Genomic DNA, 20,109 nt, shown 5'->3' with positions numbered 1-20,109 from the left:
CGGTCAAACAATTCAGATATGAGTGATAACGGGTAACGGTTCTTCTGTGTGTAGCCATGTGTAAGATTGGTGTACATATCTCTTTCTCATGCTGGCAGTAAACCTGGTAAGTATGCAGGATTACCAGCAACAATCAATGGAGGTTTGCCCTCAAACCCTGGTGAGGTGTCATATGTCCCCAAAGGAAGTGACAACATGCATTGTGCCCACACTTAGTGGTACAGAGCAGGTTTGTTCTCTGGGGGGTGATATAAGACACAGCACTGCCTAAAGTTAGAAGTTCAGTTTCCTGTTGTTGTGCTGCTCTGTTCACTGAGAGGCACGTGAAGGTCTGCAACAATGTTGCAGTGTCTCCTGCTAGCTGTGAGTCAGTGAGCATACGCAGCACATTGAGCAGAGTTAGAGGAGCTGACAGACATAGCAGCTCAAGAGAGGAGCTGAGAGAGACAAAGCAGCTCAGGAAAGGAGATTACAGCAGCCAGAGAAGCTGGGGAATCTCTTTGAGAGTAAAGGTGGAAAGCAGCTCTATTAGGGAAAAGGGACCTTCCTAAGAGAGTGCTGCAAAGAGATGAGTGGCTGAGCTGTTATCTGTGAGGGGCAGCTTGCCCATACCACCCTGCAAATAAAGATGCCCTGTTCAAAGAAACCCCCACTGTGTGAGTGTGAAATTACTCAACAGTGGCAGTCACCACCGAGAAGGAGTTCCTCACCAGGACCATCTCCCTGCGGAAGCACAGATCCTGATGAGGTGGAGGCGCTGCACATGAAGTAAGTTGGACTCGCACCCACTACCTCAGCTACCTGTCCTGATGACATCCACTAATACTAATCAAGCGGGAGACTCAGGAGTCCTGTTACTTGCAGGTGCACCACCACACCGGTTAGACCACACGGGCCAATGTGAGATTGGGTGGGTCAGACAAGGTGGGTCCAGCCGTTACATGTGTTATCTTATTCAAGCCTCTATAATCTATGCAGGGGCGAAGAGATCCGTCCTTTTTCTTTACAAAGAAGAACACTGCCCCAGCAGGAGAGGTGGAGTTCTTAATAAAACCTTTTTTTAAGTTCTCCTGGATATACTCGGACATGGCTCGGGACTCAGGAAGGGACAGGGGGTAGGACTTGCCTTTAGGCAGAACGGCACCAGGAATCAGATCAATGGGACAATCGAAGGGACGATGTGGAGGAAGAGTCTCTGAACGGACCTTGTCGAAAACATCAATAAATTCATGGTAGACTTCTGGAAGGGACCCCTTGGAAGGATCCGCAGTCTCTAAGTCGGCAAGAGAGAGTGAAGTGAGAGCACAAGGAATGGCACATGGGGTAGACCAAGGTATGGGTTGTTTATCAGTCCAGTCAATCACGGGATTGTGCAGTTGTAACCAGGGGAGACCCAAGATTACCTGTACAGATGGTGAATGAATGACGTCCAACGAGATTTGTTCCTTGTGTCCGTCCTTGGTGGAAAGGGTGAAGATCACGGTCTCCAGGGTGATAAAGGCAGGCTGGAGTGGACGACCGTCTATCGCTTCGAATCCTATGGGAGTGGACTTCCTAAGCAGTGGGATCCGGTGTTTTATTGCAAAATTCTGGTCCACGAAATTTCCTCCAGACCCAGAGTCGATGAAGGCAAGTGCAGAAATATGAAAGTCCGTACCCTCCATTATGATAGGTAGAAGGATCCTTTTTGGCATACTTTCCTTGGAAGAGGAACAAGAAGATATGGTATCCAAAGCAACTCCATCATACCTTATAGGCCGCTGGCGTTCCCCTGGACGCGTAGGACAGTGGTACGCCAAATGACCAGCTAGGCCACAATAAAGACATAGCCCCTCGCTTCTCCGGCGCTGTTTTTCTGTAAAGGACAAATAGTGAGTACCCAGCGGCATGGGGTCTGGTGCTTCAGGAACTGGAACAAAAGAAGGAGAGAGAGTAGGAGAGATAGGTATAGGTACCGGCATACGTGTAATCCGGCGTTCACGTTGTCTCTCTTGGAGGTGTTGATCCACCCGTCTACATGTAGAGATCAGATCCTCCATGGCAGTGGGTCTTTCACATGCAGCCAATTGATCTTTCACGGAGTCAGAGAGGCCATGCCAGAAGGCTGCAGTTAAAGCCTCGTTGTTCCAACCGGTTTCCGCTGCAATAATCCGAAATTCAAGAGCGTACTTCGCGACGGTCCAGTGGCCCTGGGTGATATGAAAAAGAGAAGAGGCCGCAGTCGCCTTGCGGCCAGGAGTGTCAAAAACCTGCTGAAACCTTTTTTTGAAAGAAATAAAGTTCTGCGTGAGTTCAGGCATTAACTCCCAGATAGGATTTGCCCAGGCCAGTGCATCTCCGGTTAACAATGAATAGATATAAGCCACTTTAGACCTATCAGTAGAGAAGCGATAAGGGGTTAATTGAAAGTGGACATCACATTGGCTTAGAAAGCCTCGGCATCCTAGGGGTTCACCCGCATACCGATTGGGTGACGGAAGACATGGTTCCTGGGGTATGTTTCCCACTAGAGTAGCAACAGTTGTGGTTTGGCCCACCTCAGGGGGGTCAATGTTTGTTGGGCTGAACATACTGTAACGCTTGCGCGAGCCCACAAACAAGACCTGACCCCGGCACTGAGGTGGGAAGGACTGTGCCACACACCCACAGCAGCGGGGGCGAGCCCAGAAGGTGTTTTGCAGCGTTGCTGGGTCTGGGTATGTAGAAAGGGTTAATCCAATACTTGCCGGGGTCCGTGGGTTGGAGAGGTACACGTAGTTGGAGTCCGTAAGCCTGTGGTCTGGGTTGGAGAGGTATTCGTCATCGTTATCCGTAAGCCAGGGGTCAAGAGCCAGAGAGAATCCAAATACAAAGCCAGGTCGGTACACGAGAGGTTAACTGCAGAGAACAAGACAAGACTGGGCTGGACAAGACAGGCACATGCAAAGGCTACACAAGGTTATGTTCAGCAAGGTATGACAGGAAGAGGAAGTTTCTTATAGGAGACAGGAACCAGTAGGAGAGGGGGCAGAGTGGAGGCGGAGCCTCTGCAGATGCAAAGGATAGGCTGCAGGAGACAAGTGCTCACAGCAATCTTGACTCGCAGCTGGGGCTCGTTGCGCGACATCACGCGTGCACGCCGTGCGCAGCGGAGGTGCGGTGTGACTGAGGGGGAGGAGCTAAGGTCTGTGACCTGGTAGAAGAGGAGCGGGTGCGCACGCGCTCTGTAAACAGAGCGGGGGTGCGCGCACCAGCGGGGGGCAGATCGGAGGCAGCAGCCGCTGCAGTACTTTTATGTAAAGAGGAGGAACCGCGCCGCAAGGGACGCAATCCCCGAATCCTCACAGTACCCCCGCCTTGAGGATCGAACTCCGGACGATCCATAAATGGCTTGTCTGGTTACCTGGCGTGAAAGCGTCTGAGCAAGCTGGGAGCGTGAATCTGGTCACAGTAGACCCAAGAACGTTCTTCAGGACCGAAACCCTTCCAGTGTACAAGGAACTGCACCTTCCCTCTGGAGATTCTTGAGTCAATGACAGAGCGGATTTCAAATTCCTCTTGACCATGCACCAACACAGGAGGAGGAGGGGAAACAACATCAGGATACCTGGAACTCTGTTTGACAGGTTTCAGAAGAGAGACATGGAATACCGATGGTATCTTCATAAAGGGAGGTAAGTCCAGGCGGTACGCCACAGGATTAACCTGTTCAAAGGATCTTGAATGGTCCCAAGAATCTGGGGGCCAATTTTAAGGTAGGTGTCTTTAATCTGATGTTCCTTGATGAGAGCCATACCTTGTCTCCTGTCTTAAACCTGGGCGCCTCTAGACAAAATCGATCTGCCTGGGTCTTTTGTCTCCGAACGGATTCCTGGAGATTTCTCCGAATCTTATTCCATGACTCTTGAAGAGCATTGATTTTGGCATCAGCAGCAGGGATTCCAGAGGTATTAGAAGAAATGGGAAGAGAGTTAGGGTGGTAGCCGTAATTGACGAAGAAGGGCGACTCTTGGGTGGATTCGTTTCTAAGGGAGTTATGTGCGAACTCAGCCCACGGTAAGAGATCAGCCCAATTATCTTGTGTATCCGAAACAAAACATCTTAGATATTGTTCTAATGATTGATTTACCCTTTCAGTCTGTCCATTGGTTTGCGGGTGATACCCGGAAGAAAAAAGGAGCGCGATATTGAGTCTTTGAGAAAAAGCTCGCCAAAACTTGGATACAAATTGGGATCCACGGTCGGACACAATTGAAACAGGAACCCCATGTATACGAAAGACTTCTTTGACGTAGATATCAGCTAAAGTTGCAGAGTTAGGGAGGCCCTTGAGGGGTATGAAATGGACCTGCTTGGAGAACCTATCCACGATGACCAAGATGGTATTCATGCCATTGGAAATGGGCAGCTCCACAATAAAATCCATTGATAAATGGGACCAGGGACGTTCAGGAATGGGGAGCGGGCGTAGCAGACCAGAAGGCTTTTTTCGGACGGACTTATTACGAGCACAGATGGAACAAGATGAAACAAATTCCTTAATGTCGTTCAACATCTCTGGCCACCAGAAAGTACGTCTGATTAAATCGATGGTTCTTCTGATCCCAGGGTGACCTGCCGACCTGGAAGCAAGACCCCATTCCAGAATTTTTTGACGGAATTTGGTTGCCGCATATAGGCAGCCCTCAGGTACCTCCAGGCCCTCTGGAATCCGGGTTTGAGAGTCCAGAATCTTGTCCAAAATATCGAAGGAATTTGCTGCAATGATCAATCTTGAAGGAAGAATAGTCTCAGGAAGGTCGTCGGATCGGTCTCCGGAAATGAATTGACGGGATAAAGCATCGGCCTTCAAATTCTTTGTACCAGGAATGTAAGAGATTACATAGTTGAATCTTGAGAAAAAAGAGCCCAGCGAGCTTGACGGGAACAAGGCATCGAGCACCTTCAATATACAATAAATTCTTGTGGTCAGTAAGAATAAGGATCGGTTTCTCGGTACCTTCAAGAAGGTGTCTCCACTCTTGGAGTGCAAGTTTGATAGCCAAAAGTTCTCTATTACCTACATCATAGTTGATCTCCGCGGGGGAGAATTTCTTGGAAAAGTAGCCGCATGGATGCAGGTGATCTTGAGGAGAACGTCTTTGGGAGAGCACTGCCCCGGCTCCAATATCCGAAGCATCGACCTCCAACGTGAAGGGAAGAGAGGGGTCGGGGTGATGCAAAATGGGAGCGGTGGTGAAGGCCTTCTTTAAAGACTCGAAAGCACGATCAGCCTCCGGTGGCCAGGAGGAAGGATCAGCATCTTTCTTGGTCAAAGCGGTAATAGGAGCAACCAGTGTGGAGAATTTGTGGATGAACCTACGATAATAATTGGCAAATCCAAGGAATCGCTGGATGGCTTTAAGCGACGTGGGCTGGGGCCAATCTAGTACCGCCTTTAGTTTCTCAGGATCCATGGAAAATCCCTTCTCGGAGATTATATAACCCAGGAAGGAAGTAGAATTTTGGTGAAACATACACTTCTCCATCTTGGCATACAGACGATTCTGACGAAGCCGAGAGAGTACTAGCTTGGTATGCTGGATATGTTCAGGCAAGGATTTAGAAAAAATTAGTATATCATCAAGGTATACAATGACGAATAAATTGAGAACATCACAGAAAATCTCATTAACAAACTCCTGAAAAACCGCAGGGGCGTTACAGAGTCCAAACGGCATTACTAGGTACTCATAATGGCCGTCGCGGGTGTTAAAAGCCGTTTTCCATTCGTCTCCCTCCCTTATGCGTATCAGGTTGTAGGCACCCCGGAGATCAAGTTTGGAGAAAATGGAGGCACCTTGTAGACGGTCAAACAATTCAGATATGAGTGATAACGGGTAACGGTTCTTCTGTGTTATCTTATTCAAGCCTCTATAATCTATGCAGGGGCGAAGAGATCCGTCCTTTTTCTTTACAAAGAAGAACCCTGCCCCAGCAGGAGAGGTGGAGTTCTTAATAAAACCTTTTTTTAAGTTCTCCTGGATATACTCGGACATGGCTCGGGACTCAGGAAGGGACAGGGGGTAAGACTTGCCTTTAGGCAGAACGGCACCAGGAATCAGATCAATGGGACAATCGAAATGACGATGTGGAGGAAGAGTCTCTGAACGGACCTTGTCGAAAACATCAATAAATTCATGGTAGACTTCTGGAAGGGACCCCTTGGAAGGATCCGCAATCTCTAAGTCGGCAAGAGAGAGTGAAGTGAGAGCACAAGGAATGGCACATGGGGTAGACCAAGGTATGGGTTGTTTATCAGTCCAGTCAATCACGGGATTGTGCAGTTGTAACCAGGGGAGACCCAAGATTACCTGTACAGATGGTGAATGAATGACGTCCAACGAGATTTGTTCCTTGTGTCCGTCCTTGGTGGAAAGGGTGAAGATCACGGTCTCCAGGGTGATAAAGGCAGGCTGGAGTGGACGACCGTCTATCGCTTCGAATCCTATGGGAGTGGACTTCCTAAGCAGTGGGATCCGGTGTTTTTTTGCAAAATTCTGGTCCACGAAATTTCCTCCAGACCCAGAGTCGATGAAGGCAAGTGCAGAAATATGAAAGTCCGTATCCTCCATTATGATAGGTAGAAGGATCCTTTTTGGCATACTTTCCTTGGAAGAGGAACAAGAAGATATGGTATCCAAAGCAACTCCATCATACCTTATAGGCCGCTGTCGTTCCCCTGGACGTGTTGGACAGCGGTACGCCAAATGACCAGCTAGGCCACAATAAAGACATAGCCCCTCGCTTCTCCGGCGCTGTTTTTCTGTAAAGGACAAATGGTGAGTACCCAGCGGCATGGGGTCTGGTGCTTCAGGAACTGGAACAAAAGAAGGAGAGAGAGTAGGAGAGATAGGTATAGGTACCGGCATACGTGTAATCCGGCGTTCACGTCGTCTCTCTTGGAGGCGTTGATCCACCCGTCTACATGTAGAGATCAGATCCTCCAGGGCAGTGGGTCTTTCACATGCAGCCAATTGATCTTTCACGGAGTCAGAGAGGCCATGCCAGAAGGCTGCAGTTAAAGCCTCGTTGTTCCAACCGGTTTCCGCTGCAATAATCCGAAATTCAAGAGCGTACTTCGCGACGGTCCAGTGGCCCTGGGTGATATGAAAAAGAGAAGAGGCCGCAGTCGCCTTGCGGCCAGGAGTGTCAAAAACCTGCTGAAACCTTTTTTTGAAAGAAATAAAGTTCTGCGTGAGTTCAGGCATTAACTCCCAGATAGGATTTGCCCAGGCCAGTGCATCTCCGGTTAACAATGAATAGATATAAGCCACTTTAGACCTATCAGTAGAGAAGCGATAAGGGGTTAATTGAAAGTGGACATCACATTGGCTTAGAAAGCCTCGGCATCCTAGGGGTTCACCCGCATACCGATTGGGTGATGGAAGACATGGTTCCTGGGGTACGTTTCCCACTAGAGTAGCAACAGTTGTGGTTTGGCCCACCTCAGGGGGGTCAATGTTTGTTGGGCTGAACATACTGTAACGCTTGCGCGAGCCCACAAACAAGACCTGACCCCGGCACTGAGGTGGGAAGGACTGTGCCACACACCCACAGCAGCGGGGGCGAGCCCAGAAGGTGTTTTGCAGCGTTGCTGGGTCTGGGTATGTAGAACGGGTTAATCCACTACTTGCCGGGGTCCGTGGGTTGGAGAGGTACACGTAGTTGGAGTCCGTAAGCCTGTGGTCTGGGTTGGAGAGGTATTCGTCATCGTTATCCGTAAGCCAGGGGTCAAGAGCCAGAGAGAATCCAAATACAAAGCCAGGTCGGTACACGAGAGGTTAACTGCAGAGAACAAGACAAGACTGGGCTGGACAAGACAGGCACATGCAAAGGCTACACAAGGTTATGTTCAGCAAGGTATGACAGGAAGAGGAAGTTTCTTATAGGAGACAGGAACCAGTAGGAGAGGGGGCAGAGTGGAGGCGGAGCCTCTGCAGATGCAAAGGATAGGCTGCAGGAGACAAGTGCTCACAGCAATCTTGACTCGCAGCTGGGGCTCGATGCGCGACGTCACGCGTGCACGCCGCGCGCAGCGGAGGTGCGGTGTGACTGAGGGGGCGGAGCTAAGGTCTGTGACCTGGTAGAAGAGGAGCGGGTGCGCACGCGCTCTGTAAACAGAGCGGGGGTGCGCGCACCAGCGGGGGGCAGATCGGAGGCAGCAGCCGCTGCAGTACTTTTATGTAAAGAGGAGGAACCGCGCCGCAAGGGACGCAGTCCCCGAATCCTCACACCCGGACAGACGGCGGAGCCCCTGAGTAAGCCATTTGTCACTATATATATATATAAATATATATAGCACCACGCTTAGAGACACACAAACCCGTATAGCAAACTCATATGAAATTAATTAAAAAGCAGGATCCTCGCAGTCTCGGGTGAGAACAAATAAGTCTAAAGATGTTATACAGATGGGGCCCAGTGAGGAGGGTCCCCGGACTTCCGTTCACAGCACTTGAGTGAAGTAGGAGATGCCAAACTATTCTGCTCAACAGCTGATACACCGCTGAAGCGTCCCACACGCGGCCGCGTATTTGGATGCTAAACAGGGGAATCCTCTGCCACACAGACAAGCAGCTTTGCCACTCGCAGCTGATCAGGAGGTCTCACCCCATATGCGTGATAACGTGTAATGTAACGACCTCAACACGTTTCGCTCAGGAGTGCTTCATCAGGGGTTGACGTCACAGTCATTGAGGTACTACTATATATAGTCCTCATTTGGACTGAATAATCATAATTATAAAGCTGTGAACAATCTTTCACGAGTGACAATTAGTGCTAGATTCCAAAACACATGGAAAAAGGAGGAATGATAGTTCCACACCTCCACGGTCCATGTACAATTATATTCTTTCGAATAAAATCTTCACAAAGGCGCATTTTGTTCAACCAATAATTTAATTTGGACAAATTAATTTACAACTATGAATTATGCATAAATAATGTCTGTCATGTTGTTTTTCAATAACTGGACATAATTAAATGCCAAATCACAATTGTTTATATAACCTAGGTCAGCGGTGTGCAAAGTGGGGGGTATGAGATTTTTCTGGAGGGAGGGGCGCGGCATTGCATGGGCCCCGAGATCTTCCCCCAAGGTATTTAAATTAAATGCCGGGGGATCACGTGAGGCCCCTGCAACTCTAAACTTACCTTGTCTCTTCCGGCGTCAAATGGCACCACGTGGTTATGTGACGTCACACGCGTCAAATGACGTCGCGGGTGACGTCACATGACCCGTGGTGTCATTTGACGCTGCGCAAGGTAAGGGCGGGGGCACACCACCAGAAAAGAAGAGGCAGAGAGGGTGCAGCAAAGTTTGCGCGTCCCTGACCTAGGTGATGTGAATTCTGGGATCCTCATGTTTTCAAAATATTAAATACATATTTAATATTAGCTTCTTAGATGGTTCTCAGTGTAGATCACTTATATGCGGGAGGTACTTTAATTCACACACATTGTTACGTCTTTATTGCATATTTTTATTGGTGTTGTTTCAATGTATTTTATCATATGTGTATAAAAATGTATAAATATGTATTTAATATTTTGCTGCACCAGAGGCTTGATCTTATCAATGTTCTGTGAGATGTATCACTTTATGAACTGAACTGCTCTTGTGAATCTTGATTTTGATTATTGTATTTGTACTGTTCTACATTATGTCTCCATGCATTGAGATCTCTGTCTATTGGGTTAGCCACAATGAACATAGTTCAATGTATCAGTCTGATCTATTCACATTAGGACCTCTAGCCTGATATATTTTTTCATACTGGTTCAGTGTTTATATTGACACTTTGATATAGGTATATGTATCTCAGGACCCTTAGCCAGACGATTTAGTGTGGTTTCCTGGCTCTGTGATTTCACTGTCCTTGACAGTACTACCTAATGTTGTTGTGCTTTGGTGGTTAGTCACACAAATTTGTATTCAGTTGGGAGAGAGACCAATGTGGTATGGTTTGAAGGGAAGAACTGCAGGTTCCTTTTCGGGGGGGGGGGGGTATCTGTGGAAACGGGCCTGAGGAAGAGGCACCACGTCCCGAAACATTGCCCCCCTTAACTCTATCACATTTCGCTCGATCCGGCATTTTGCCATCATGGCATTGTGTTACTCCCCTTTTTTGTTTTTCCTTGTTATTTCCCTTCTTCCCCACCCCCCTCCCTTTCCACCACGCCATTTGGGCATTTGTTTGTACGAATATACCTCTTTACATAACGTCTAAGCATCAGCCATATTTTGAATTATAAATGCTTACTTCAATACAATTCATTCTTTTGGCATAATCCAGTGTCGTTTAATTATATTTACATTGAATGCTGGGAACACCACCCATTTTTGCCTTATCGATTGTGTTCACCGTGAACGTGATCTCCCCTTAGAAAACGATCATTTATTACCCTGTACATGACGGGTCCCCTAGAGAAACATGTTTATTACGTGCAGGGTACATTTTGGAACACTCTATGGATAAATCCATCCTAGGACCAAAGTGACATAATGGTAGTGCTGGGTTCATTAGGTTAAATGTAACTAATTGACATCACTTTTAAACAAATCAGACAGATATCGTATTTTTTAAGACCGGAACTTCACTCGTCTCTGGGGTTCGGTTCTTAAACGTTCTTTTGTTTTTAATTTTGTAAAAAAAATAAAATGATCGGGAAAAAAACCTCAATGTTTCCAAAAATAAAGGGGAATTATTATATTTGGGATAATAAGACGGTTTGTAATCGGTTGTATATACAGTCAGATTGTTCATCCATCGTCTTTCCCATTTGATTGAGTTTTACTAATGATTGATTCATTAATTAATTTAAAGAGATAATGAGGAACCAGGTAATCAGATAAAGCAGACCTGAATACAATATAAACTGACTCATGTTTACACAAGAGACCAGTAAGTAACATTGTTAATTAAAAGTGACTGAATCTAATGTAAAGAAAGTGACGAAACCCCTCCCAAGTACAGCAAATATAAATACCATGTGTGAGCACATTGGTGTGAGACACAGTCTTTTGGTGACAGGTAAAATCTTCTTTGTAATTAAGAAGCCTTTATTAGTCAAACACATAAACACAAATAGCAGATATGCATTCGGGGTTCCCAAAATACAAATAAGTAACAGTTACTTTAAGGGAGATTTCATCTTTTTGAAGGGAGCAAATGCCACTGATAAGAGGTTTTTTAACCCACTATGTGGGACTGACCCTTTAACGCTGGGTGCTCAACTCTAGGCATCAAGCCCCACCCAACAGGTCAGGATTTAAGGATATTCCTGCCTCAGCCCAGGTGGCCCAATAAGAGGCTCAGTCAAAGACTGAGCATCTGATTCAGCCACCTGTGCTGAAGCAGGGACTGATTGAGCCACCTTTGCTGAAGCAGAGACTAATTGAGCCACCTGTACTGAAGCTGGGATATCCTGAAAACTTGACTTCTTGGGGGGGGGGGGGGGGAGGAAAGGGAGGGGGCTTAAGGAGTGGAGTTGAGTACCCTGCTTTAATGGACTGACATTGATGGACTGCAGTTACAGAATCCCAGGGATCTCTTCTTCAGAAGAACTCTGCACCAGTAACATAATCTTCCATTTACACCAGGTTATCGAACATCCTCTGTACAACAATGAAACCCTTTTGAACGATGTCCTCCTGGTGAAGCTCTCCAGCCCTGCTGTATATACCGCCCGTGTGTCCCCTGTGTGCCTCGCAGCTTCAAGGAATGGTTTCCCAGCTGGCTATAAATGTGTCACCACTGGATGGGGCCACACCAACGCAATCAGTAAGACAGACCGTAACATGGAGCATTCAGTTGGATATCTTCCAATATTCTCCTCTACACTCTGATTCAATGTCCCAAGCTGGAGAAGAGTTGAATGGAACCAACATCTTCTCCAGCACATGGAAACGACTTCACAGCACTGTATTGACATGTCATGGGCCCTGGTACCCTAGAGACCCTTATGATGTTCAAGGTACAGAATGTCATGGGTACTTGCTTGTTTTGTAGTGGGTGATCGGTTTGACTGCTTTAACCGTTAGAGTGCCGAATATCCAGCGAGCACCAGAGTGCAACTGGAGCTCTTGCATTTCCGGGTCATGTGATCGCTCCGGGGAAAAAAATCGCATGACGCAACCCAGCCCGGATTGCTTGAAACAGAAGTGGACGGGGAGCCAGTCTGTCCGATCACCTCCTAGAAAGTGACCAAGTGCCTAGTACTGGAGAAGGGATTCTAGCATGGTAGGACCCACAGCATGTGTGCCTCTAACAGGTCGGGTACGTTATTAGGACACTGGGTGCTTCCTAAGGGGCCTATGCAGAGAGCAGCGCTAGAATAAATTGGAGAGTTTAAGAAAAAGTAGCTTTAATGGAGAGTTTTTTTTTCCATATGCAGAAAGGGCATAAAACTGCATTTAGAATCCTGTCTGCATATGGAGAGTTTCAACCGGCGATATGTGCGCTGGTGAAACATGTTTTTAAAAAAGCGTGTTTTTTTTTTTTCCTTCTCCCTCTGGCCGCCGAGCTCCAGCTTCCAGCCAACTTTTTTTGGCGGAGGTAAATTGAGAATTTCTCTCCATGTTATTGGCGCGATCAGCTACTAGATGGCGATCGCGCCTTTCTGAATAGGGATATTTTTACAACAGAGGAGATTTAGGTTCTCGCCGGTTGCGCGGCGAGTTTCACAAAAAAAAAAAAAAATGGCGCTTTTTTTAAAACTCGCCAGTACCTGCCGTTCTTCAGGCATTTCTCTCCAAAAAATGCCGCTATTTACCTTACCGCTGCTCTCTGCATGAGGCCCTTAGTGTGTGATATACTAAACTTTCCTGGTTTCAAAACTGGGGCAAAAACAGCACCAGATTTACCAAGGAAAATTAATTCAATTGGAAACAATTCAAGTTTTTCCTTTGATAAATCGGCTACAAATCTTTACCCCAGTTTTACCGCTGAGACACTTAGTAAATAACTCGACTGGAGTCTATTTAAGGAAGAATCAATATTCCTGGCTGTGTTTACTAAGCAGCGCTACCCCATAAGACTCCTTCCAGCACGGCTTAGTAAATTGGACCCTTTATAAATCATGCAAATGAATATGCTGCGCCTGTAAGGCGTCTTCTGGAGATACGCCACGTGGTTAATTATGGCCTGTTGTGGTCCATTCATTTAAATGGGGCTGTAAGTTGCCTTTTAGCATTGAAGGCGTCTTATGAAGCAAGCTTAGTAAATATGGTCCTAACTGGTGTCACATTAATGGCCATTAATGATCAATGGAGCATGTGATCAAGTGCCGGTTCGGGTTATCGCACACATTCCGGTTTTAACACCCATTCGTCAATGGGAGCCAATGCTGGAACGGGTGTGATAACCAGTATCTGGACTCTATGAATGGGCCCCAATGTTGGCTATGACACTTTAGTGAATAAACAAAGTAAAGATGAATGAAATACAGGTTATACAGATTATTCTGTCTTCTATGTGTTAGTACACGAGGGGTGGTGATAGCTATTTCATCCTTTACATGTTACCGTAATATTTGTACTGCCCCATCTGTAACCAACAGTAATAACCCCCACTGGAGATTGAGGGCATTAGATATCATTACAAGTGGGCATCTGGAGTCAGTAACTGTAATTACTATTAGAATACAATAAGTGTCTGTGTTCTCAAAACTAAAGATAGCTGGAAATAGGTGATGATGCTTAGTATAGCTTTATGTTGCAGCATGTTGATTTTTTTTTCTCCAGCTGAACAACGCCCAAAAAAACTGCAGCAGGTTTCCCTCCCATTGATTTCCTACCGTAAATGTCAGAAGATCTGGGGTGTAAATATCTTAAATTCCATGATCTGTGCTGGAGCGGCGGGAGCTTCCTCTTGCGTGGTACGATGTTCGTTTTTCTTCCATTGGACTATATTACAATGTAAATTAGCCTCTGATCTCTCCCTATGGAACTACTCACCTTATGCGCTCAGCTCAAGGCTGTCTCCTTTCTATCCCATGTGTCTCTACTGCATTCTCATGCCTAATATCTCTGTCACTCCCAGCCTGTGAAATACTCTGACAGTATCTGACAAGCCTCTTATCTCTATCTAGACCGATCCTAGATGAATAATTCCAAAAGCTTGAGCTCATTATCACTACACTACGTGCCCCAAATCCCGTAACACATAACATACATACAGATATGTTCCTCCTTCCATGGAAAGTTTAACACGGATTTATAGCATTTCAACAATTAGGTGAAAGGTGAAAAAAAACAGCCAACCATTATTTCATATCAGAATATTTTGTCCGTTGTATTGTAGATATTTGTACACTTATATTGGTGAACAGACTGCACAATTGAGGCGGTAAAGGGTCAGAAAACAGCAAAATATTAGATGCCTTGATGGGTACGCTTGGGAAGTTAAAGCAGAGCCTCAGATTTGCTGCGGTTCCAATGTTCCCAAACTGGGAACAGGGAGGGTGCTATGGTGATAGAGGTACAGAGATAATAACTAAGCTGATATCAGGGGCTGAAGGAGTGGCTTAGTGAGTAAAGACACTGACTGGCACTGAGAGTTTGAAGCAGGGGAACCTGGTTCAATTCCCAGTGTCAGCTCCTTGTGACCTTGGGCAAGTCCCCTTATCTCCATGTGCCTAAGGCACCAAAAACATAGATTGTAAAATACACAGCGCAGGGACTGTGTCTGCACAATGTCTCTCTGAAGTGCTATATAATACCAGCAGCGCTATACAAGAACAATCAATTATCATTAAAGGAGAGAGCCACCAGGGAGATACAGTAAGTAACAAATGACCAAGAAAAGAACATAAGTTTAAGAGCATTTTTTTATTGCGATTAATTTTCTTCTAAATTAACCACATTATTTATTGTTAATATTATCCTGACTATTATTAATATTCTTTTTATTAACTAGAATTAAAATATTTAAATAAGAAAATGAACAGCTCCAGATGACATAATTTCATTATTATTTATTTACAATCAAATTCTGATTGTCAAAATCAACCCATCTAAGAAGGAAAACTAAATTCACAACGCTGGGCCCCATCTCTACATGAAAGGAAAGGGTCCCATGGCATGTAATACCCCTTTGGCGCATATAAATTTAGGAGGGGGGATTTATCAGTCAAAATACAAAAATAGCACAAGATTCATCTGGGGAGGGTGTTTTTGTATTAGTAGTCACCACATTTTGCACAGGGCTGGCGCCGGGGGGTTTATACAGTATAAATAGCTTAATAATTTCACAATTACAAATTTGTGCTACACAAGCCCGAGATATCTGACAAACATTTATAACCCATTAAATGCTGTGCTTAGTAATACAGGACAAAAGGTTATTTGCACCCACTACAAGGCTAAGGTCTACTGAGTGAACATAGACCAGACCCCACTGAGCAGTAATTACTGAGTGTACGTAGACCGGACCCCACAGACAGGTAATTACTGATGTATGTAGACCAGACCCCACAGACAGGTAATTACTGATGTACGTAGACCAGACCCCACAGACAGGTAAAGAGCAATTGTGACTATATTTCTTTTTTCTACTTTCAGGGTGACTCTGGCGGACCCCTTGTTTGCCAGAAGAATGGAATCTGGACCCTGGTTGGCATTGCGTCGTCGGTTAATCTCCTCTGTACCACCTCAACCCCAGGAATATACACTAATGTCCGCTACATCCAAGCTTGGGTTAACCGTACGATTGCCTGGAATTAGTTTCCAACTCCCCAGAAACAGGATTTCCTCTCTTTTTTTAAATCTTTTATCTGTCTGATATCTGTTTCCATTTCTCATGAGTGAAAGAGCCTTAGGCCTGGGACGTAGTGTAGTGAAGAGCGCTGGGCAGCACTGATGCTCATGCTCTCCTGCTCAAGCAGGAGATTTTTCGTGTCCCTGCATGAGCGTCAGCGAGCGCGCTTGTGTGCCGGGCGGGAGGCGGGATGGGAGGCGTGGCTAGGGTGCCCCATCACCGACGTCACGGACTGCCATTGGCTTCTGGCAGTCACGTGACCGGCCCAGCGCTTCCGTGAGCGGCAAAATTTAGACTTGCCTGTCTCCTGCATTTCCACACGCCTCCGCAAGCCTGCGGAAGCGCCGTCTAAAGCCGCGCTGATAGTGACAATGTTTCCCCTCAGCGCGCCTCAGCACGGTCTTTTTGATCATATCCGAGGCCTTCTTCTATACAGTCCGAAGTGCTCTGGGATATTTGGTGGCGGATGTTTTACAGCGACTAAGTTGCCACCGGCGGTTATCCGCCACACACCTCGCCATCGGGACATCTCTCTCCTGGTTTCTTGGCCGCCAGAGTAAGCCCCAAACCTTACCTTAAAAATCCCTAATCTTAACGCCAAATGCTAACACTACACCCTTAACCTTACCCCCTAACCCCTTATCCTAATCCCCTACCCTAAAACCCTTAACCCCTATCCTTAACCCCCTACCCTAACCAAAGGTTAGGCGAGATGGCTGCAACCAAATATCCGATTGTGGTCCAAAGTGCTAATTCGGGCCGTCTTCAGACAAAAATACATATTGATGTATACATATATACATATTTATGTATAATTATTATTATTATTATGTCAATGAGGATATTCGGCTGACAATGCTTGGATCAGCCGCGTGTGGTACCCCAGTCTGCCCCCAGAGGGGGCTGTGTAACAAAGCAATGTTTTACATTTATATCTGCAACATGTGACATGGCGCAGGAGGATACAACCACCAAATGAGCCTAATTTTTACAATATTTGATAGACATGCGTGTTTTTATTATGCGCCGGGACACACGATACCCAGGTTTGTTTGTACACCAGGGAAAGTTGGAGTATAAAATGTACTCATTTATGTATCAGGAACGAAATCAGATCAGTTGTTATTCCGCCTGTTAGGGCTGACAAGATGTGTGTACTACACGCGCCTTCATTGAAACCAATGTAACGTGTGCGATATTTCCGTAAAACCGGCAACATCTAAAATATCTGCATAAAATCAGGGCCAAATATTGTTACCCGTGAAAAATAGATCCCAAGGAGAGTCCATACTTATTGTGTTTGTAAAATGGAAATAAAAGACTTAAACTACAAAATGTTACACGTCTTTCTCTACTTATTTCTTAGTGTCTTTTTTAAACTATTAACCCATAGTTATTAACATTGCATCATACAATATAATCACACATACCAGTACACTGTGCACATGATCTTTTAGTCCTTTATTCTTTTGAATATTATGATTTGTTACATATATATTTTCCAGAATCCCTTGCTACCGTGGAAGCACTGCATGCTAAGAGATAATGGGGAAGGACAGGGTCGCAGACCTGTCTCAGACATGTGCATGTGCTCACACGTGATATTTTCATTTGCTGTATGATTGTACCACGTAGCTCACCACAAACGAACCACGACCACGGTGCTGAGGTAGGGAATTGGTTAACGCCGACCCACAGCCACGCGGGCGCACCTAGGATGTAGAGTAGTCGTTCAAGCCAGGTCAGGGTTATAGATAGTAGATTGGTATAAGTACTTGCCAGGTCTGGAGTGGAGAGTTGCGGATCGTCAGAGTGCGTGGCCAAGTTCAGGATTGGAGAGTAGCGGATTGTCGGGGTACGTAGCCAGGTTCAGGATAGGAGAATATTGGATCGTTGGAGTACTTAGCCAAGGTCCGAACTGGAGACAGGAGAATGGTCGTTTTAGGAGAGGAGAGGTGCGGAAAGCAAGAGACAAACAGGGTCAGACAACAAGAGGTTAATCAGCAAGGCAAGGTCACAGGAACTGGAATGTAGCAAGGCACGGCGTCACACGAGACTATGCTCAGCAAGGAATGAGAGCAGACTAAAGGTATATAAAGGCAGAGCCTCCAATAGCCAGCCAGGGCGAACCAGAAAGTAAGCACCCATAGGCTGCTGGTGCACACACCTATGATGCAGCCTAATCAGGAATGGGGGCGGAACCGCTCGCGCGCCTACCCACGCGTGTCACGGAGGTCAGGGGGCGGAGCCTGGAGCATGTTACTCCCATGCCGGTTCTGAATGTCCTTTGAGCAAGAGGGGGCGGGAACAATCTCGTGTTGACCTGCTCGTGTCACGGAAGTCAGAGGGTGCAGTCCAATGCGTGCATCACTCCTACGCCGGTCCTGTGCATCAACAGAGTGGGGGCGGGGCTTGGACTGTGCATCAGTAGGGAGGCTGGACGAATGCACCAGTCGTGCGTCAGAGAGTGGGGGCGGGGACCGAATCCGCAGACGGGGAATCAGGCCATGCAAGAAGCGCGCGCGTACTGGGTCCACGAGACCGCACATCCTGAGTGTCCGTCACGGAAGGTTTGTTGAGGTGAGGAGACGGTCTGGGGCCGCCAGGATGGCGAATCCTCACAGTCCCCCCCCCCCTTTAGGAGCGACCTTCGGGCGACTCCACGATGGTTTCTTCGGAAATTTGGTGTGGAATATCCGAACCAGTCTGGCTGCGTGAACCCGATGACTCGGAATCCAGGATCTCTCCTTCGAGCTGAAACCTCTCCAATGCACCTGATGCAGCTAACCTCTGGAGATCTTAGAGTCAAGGGTAGTCTGGATCTCATATTCCAGTTGTCCTTGAACCATGATTGGAGAAGTGGAAGCCACCGAAACTGCAAAGGCATTCTAGACCACCGGTTTGAGAAGAGAAACATGAAACACGGGGGGGATCTTCATGGAATACGGGAGAGCGAGGCGGTACGCCACCGGATTGATCCTTTCGGAAATAGCAAAGGGTCCAAGAAATCTGGGAGCGAACTTCATAGAGGGGACTTTCAGCCTGATGTTCCTGGATGACAACCAGACCATGTCGCCAGGTCTGCGGTGGGGATCTGCCTGATTCTTTTGCCTATTGACTGCTTGCCTTATCTGGATCTTTTTCCACAGGTCTTGTAAAGTCATCAGCCGCCGAGACCCCTGAGGATTGTAAAACAAGAGGAAGAGTGGATGGGTTGAATCTGTAATTTACAAAAAACGAGGACTCCAGAGTAGAACTGCTTTGTGTGTTATTGTTTGCGAATTCTGCCCTTGTTAAAGTACATACTGTTCAAGGGACTGGTTGGTCCTCTCCGTTTTACCATTGGTCTGTGGGTGGTATCCTGACGAGAAATGGAGGGGATACCTAGCTGGAGACAAAACGAGGGCCAGAAATGAGAAATAAATTGCGATCCTCTATCTGAAACAATTACCAACGGTACTTCATGTAACCGAAAGACTCCCTGATGAAGATGTCAGCTAATCTGGGAGAATTGGGCAGATCCTTGAGGGGTATGAAATGGGCCTGCTTCGAAAAATGGTCTACACTGGCGGCCGACCTGAGTCTACAGTAAGTCGGCTAGATCCGCGGTTCTCAGATTATCCCGGTTAGGTGTGTTTTTTTGTCGCCCGGAGTGAACTGCGTTATTTTCACGCTCGTGATATTAGCATTTTATTCTCGCTGTCTGCAATACTGCAATGCCGTGTACAAACTCAGGGGGGCGTTTGCGAGCTGTTGTCTTGGAAATCTAATACCTTTGCGGTTCAACCTACGTCAGTACACAGTCTGTGTGTGCGCGCGCAGTAATTGTAAATTTGCATATTTAAAGTTTACATGCATTTGCAGTGCTGTGCTGCTGTACAGTATTGTATGTCTCATTTGAAAATTGTTAAAACGCATAGGCGTGTACAGTACTGTAATAGTGTCACATTTCGGCATATACAGCGCTCTCCCCTCGCTCAGGATAATTAACTGCACTGCAGGGTATTTCAACTTCTTATCTTCTCTACAATGTAGTACATGTCTCCCACACCATTCCTTTAAACGTGTGTCTGGTTTCAATCACATTCCTGCTTGACATCAGGAATTTACTGCGCATGTGCCTGTAACTTCACTTGCTTGTGTGAGTGAAAAAAAAAAATTGTAATTTTTTTTTCTCCACAAGCCTGCAAAAACCATCTTACTGTATTATGATATTCAATCTGTGCTGTAACTTTTGACTGCGACCCTGTGCGTTAGACTGCACATGGTTGATTTGTGTGCTTTTTACGTACTGTATTTGGGGGTGTATTATTATGATGAACTGACT

At 46.5% G+C, this 20,109-nt stretch overlaps 1 protein-coding gene across 1 annotated transcript in view; it reads left to right on the top strand.

The window, feature by feature from the left end:
- Window positions 1-17,074, top strand: part of LOC142470108 (chymotrypsinogen A-like) — a 205,134-nt gene extending 188,060 nt beyond the window's left edge. The window contains exons 5-7 of the mRNA XM_075577044.1: window positions 11,627-11,807; window positions 13,769-13,902; window positions 15,587-17,074. Of these exons, the coding sequence (XP_075433159.1) occupies window positions 11,627-11,807; window positions 13,769-13,902; window positions 15,587-15,748 (477 nt within the window). The 3' untranslated portion in view covers window positions 15,749-17,074. The remainder of the gene's footprint in view (window positions 1-11,626; window positions 11,808-13,768; window positions 13,903-15,586) is intronic.
- The last annotated feature ends 3,035 nt before the right edge of the window (window positions 17,075-20,109 follow it).

This window comes from Ascaphus truei, chromosome 19 (genome assembly GCF_040206685.1).
Source record: "Ascaphus truei isolate aAscTru1 chromosome 19, aAscTru1.hap1, whole genome shotgun sequence".
Classification (NCBI taxonomy): Eukaryota; Metazoa; Chordata; class Amphibia; order Anura; family Ascaphidae; genus Ascaphus; species Ascaphus truei.
The sequence above is the reverse complement of the archived record's forward strand: the minus strand, read 5'-3'. Positions and strand labels throughout refer to the sequence as shown.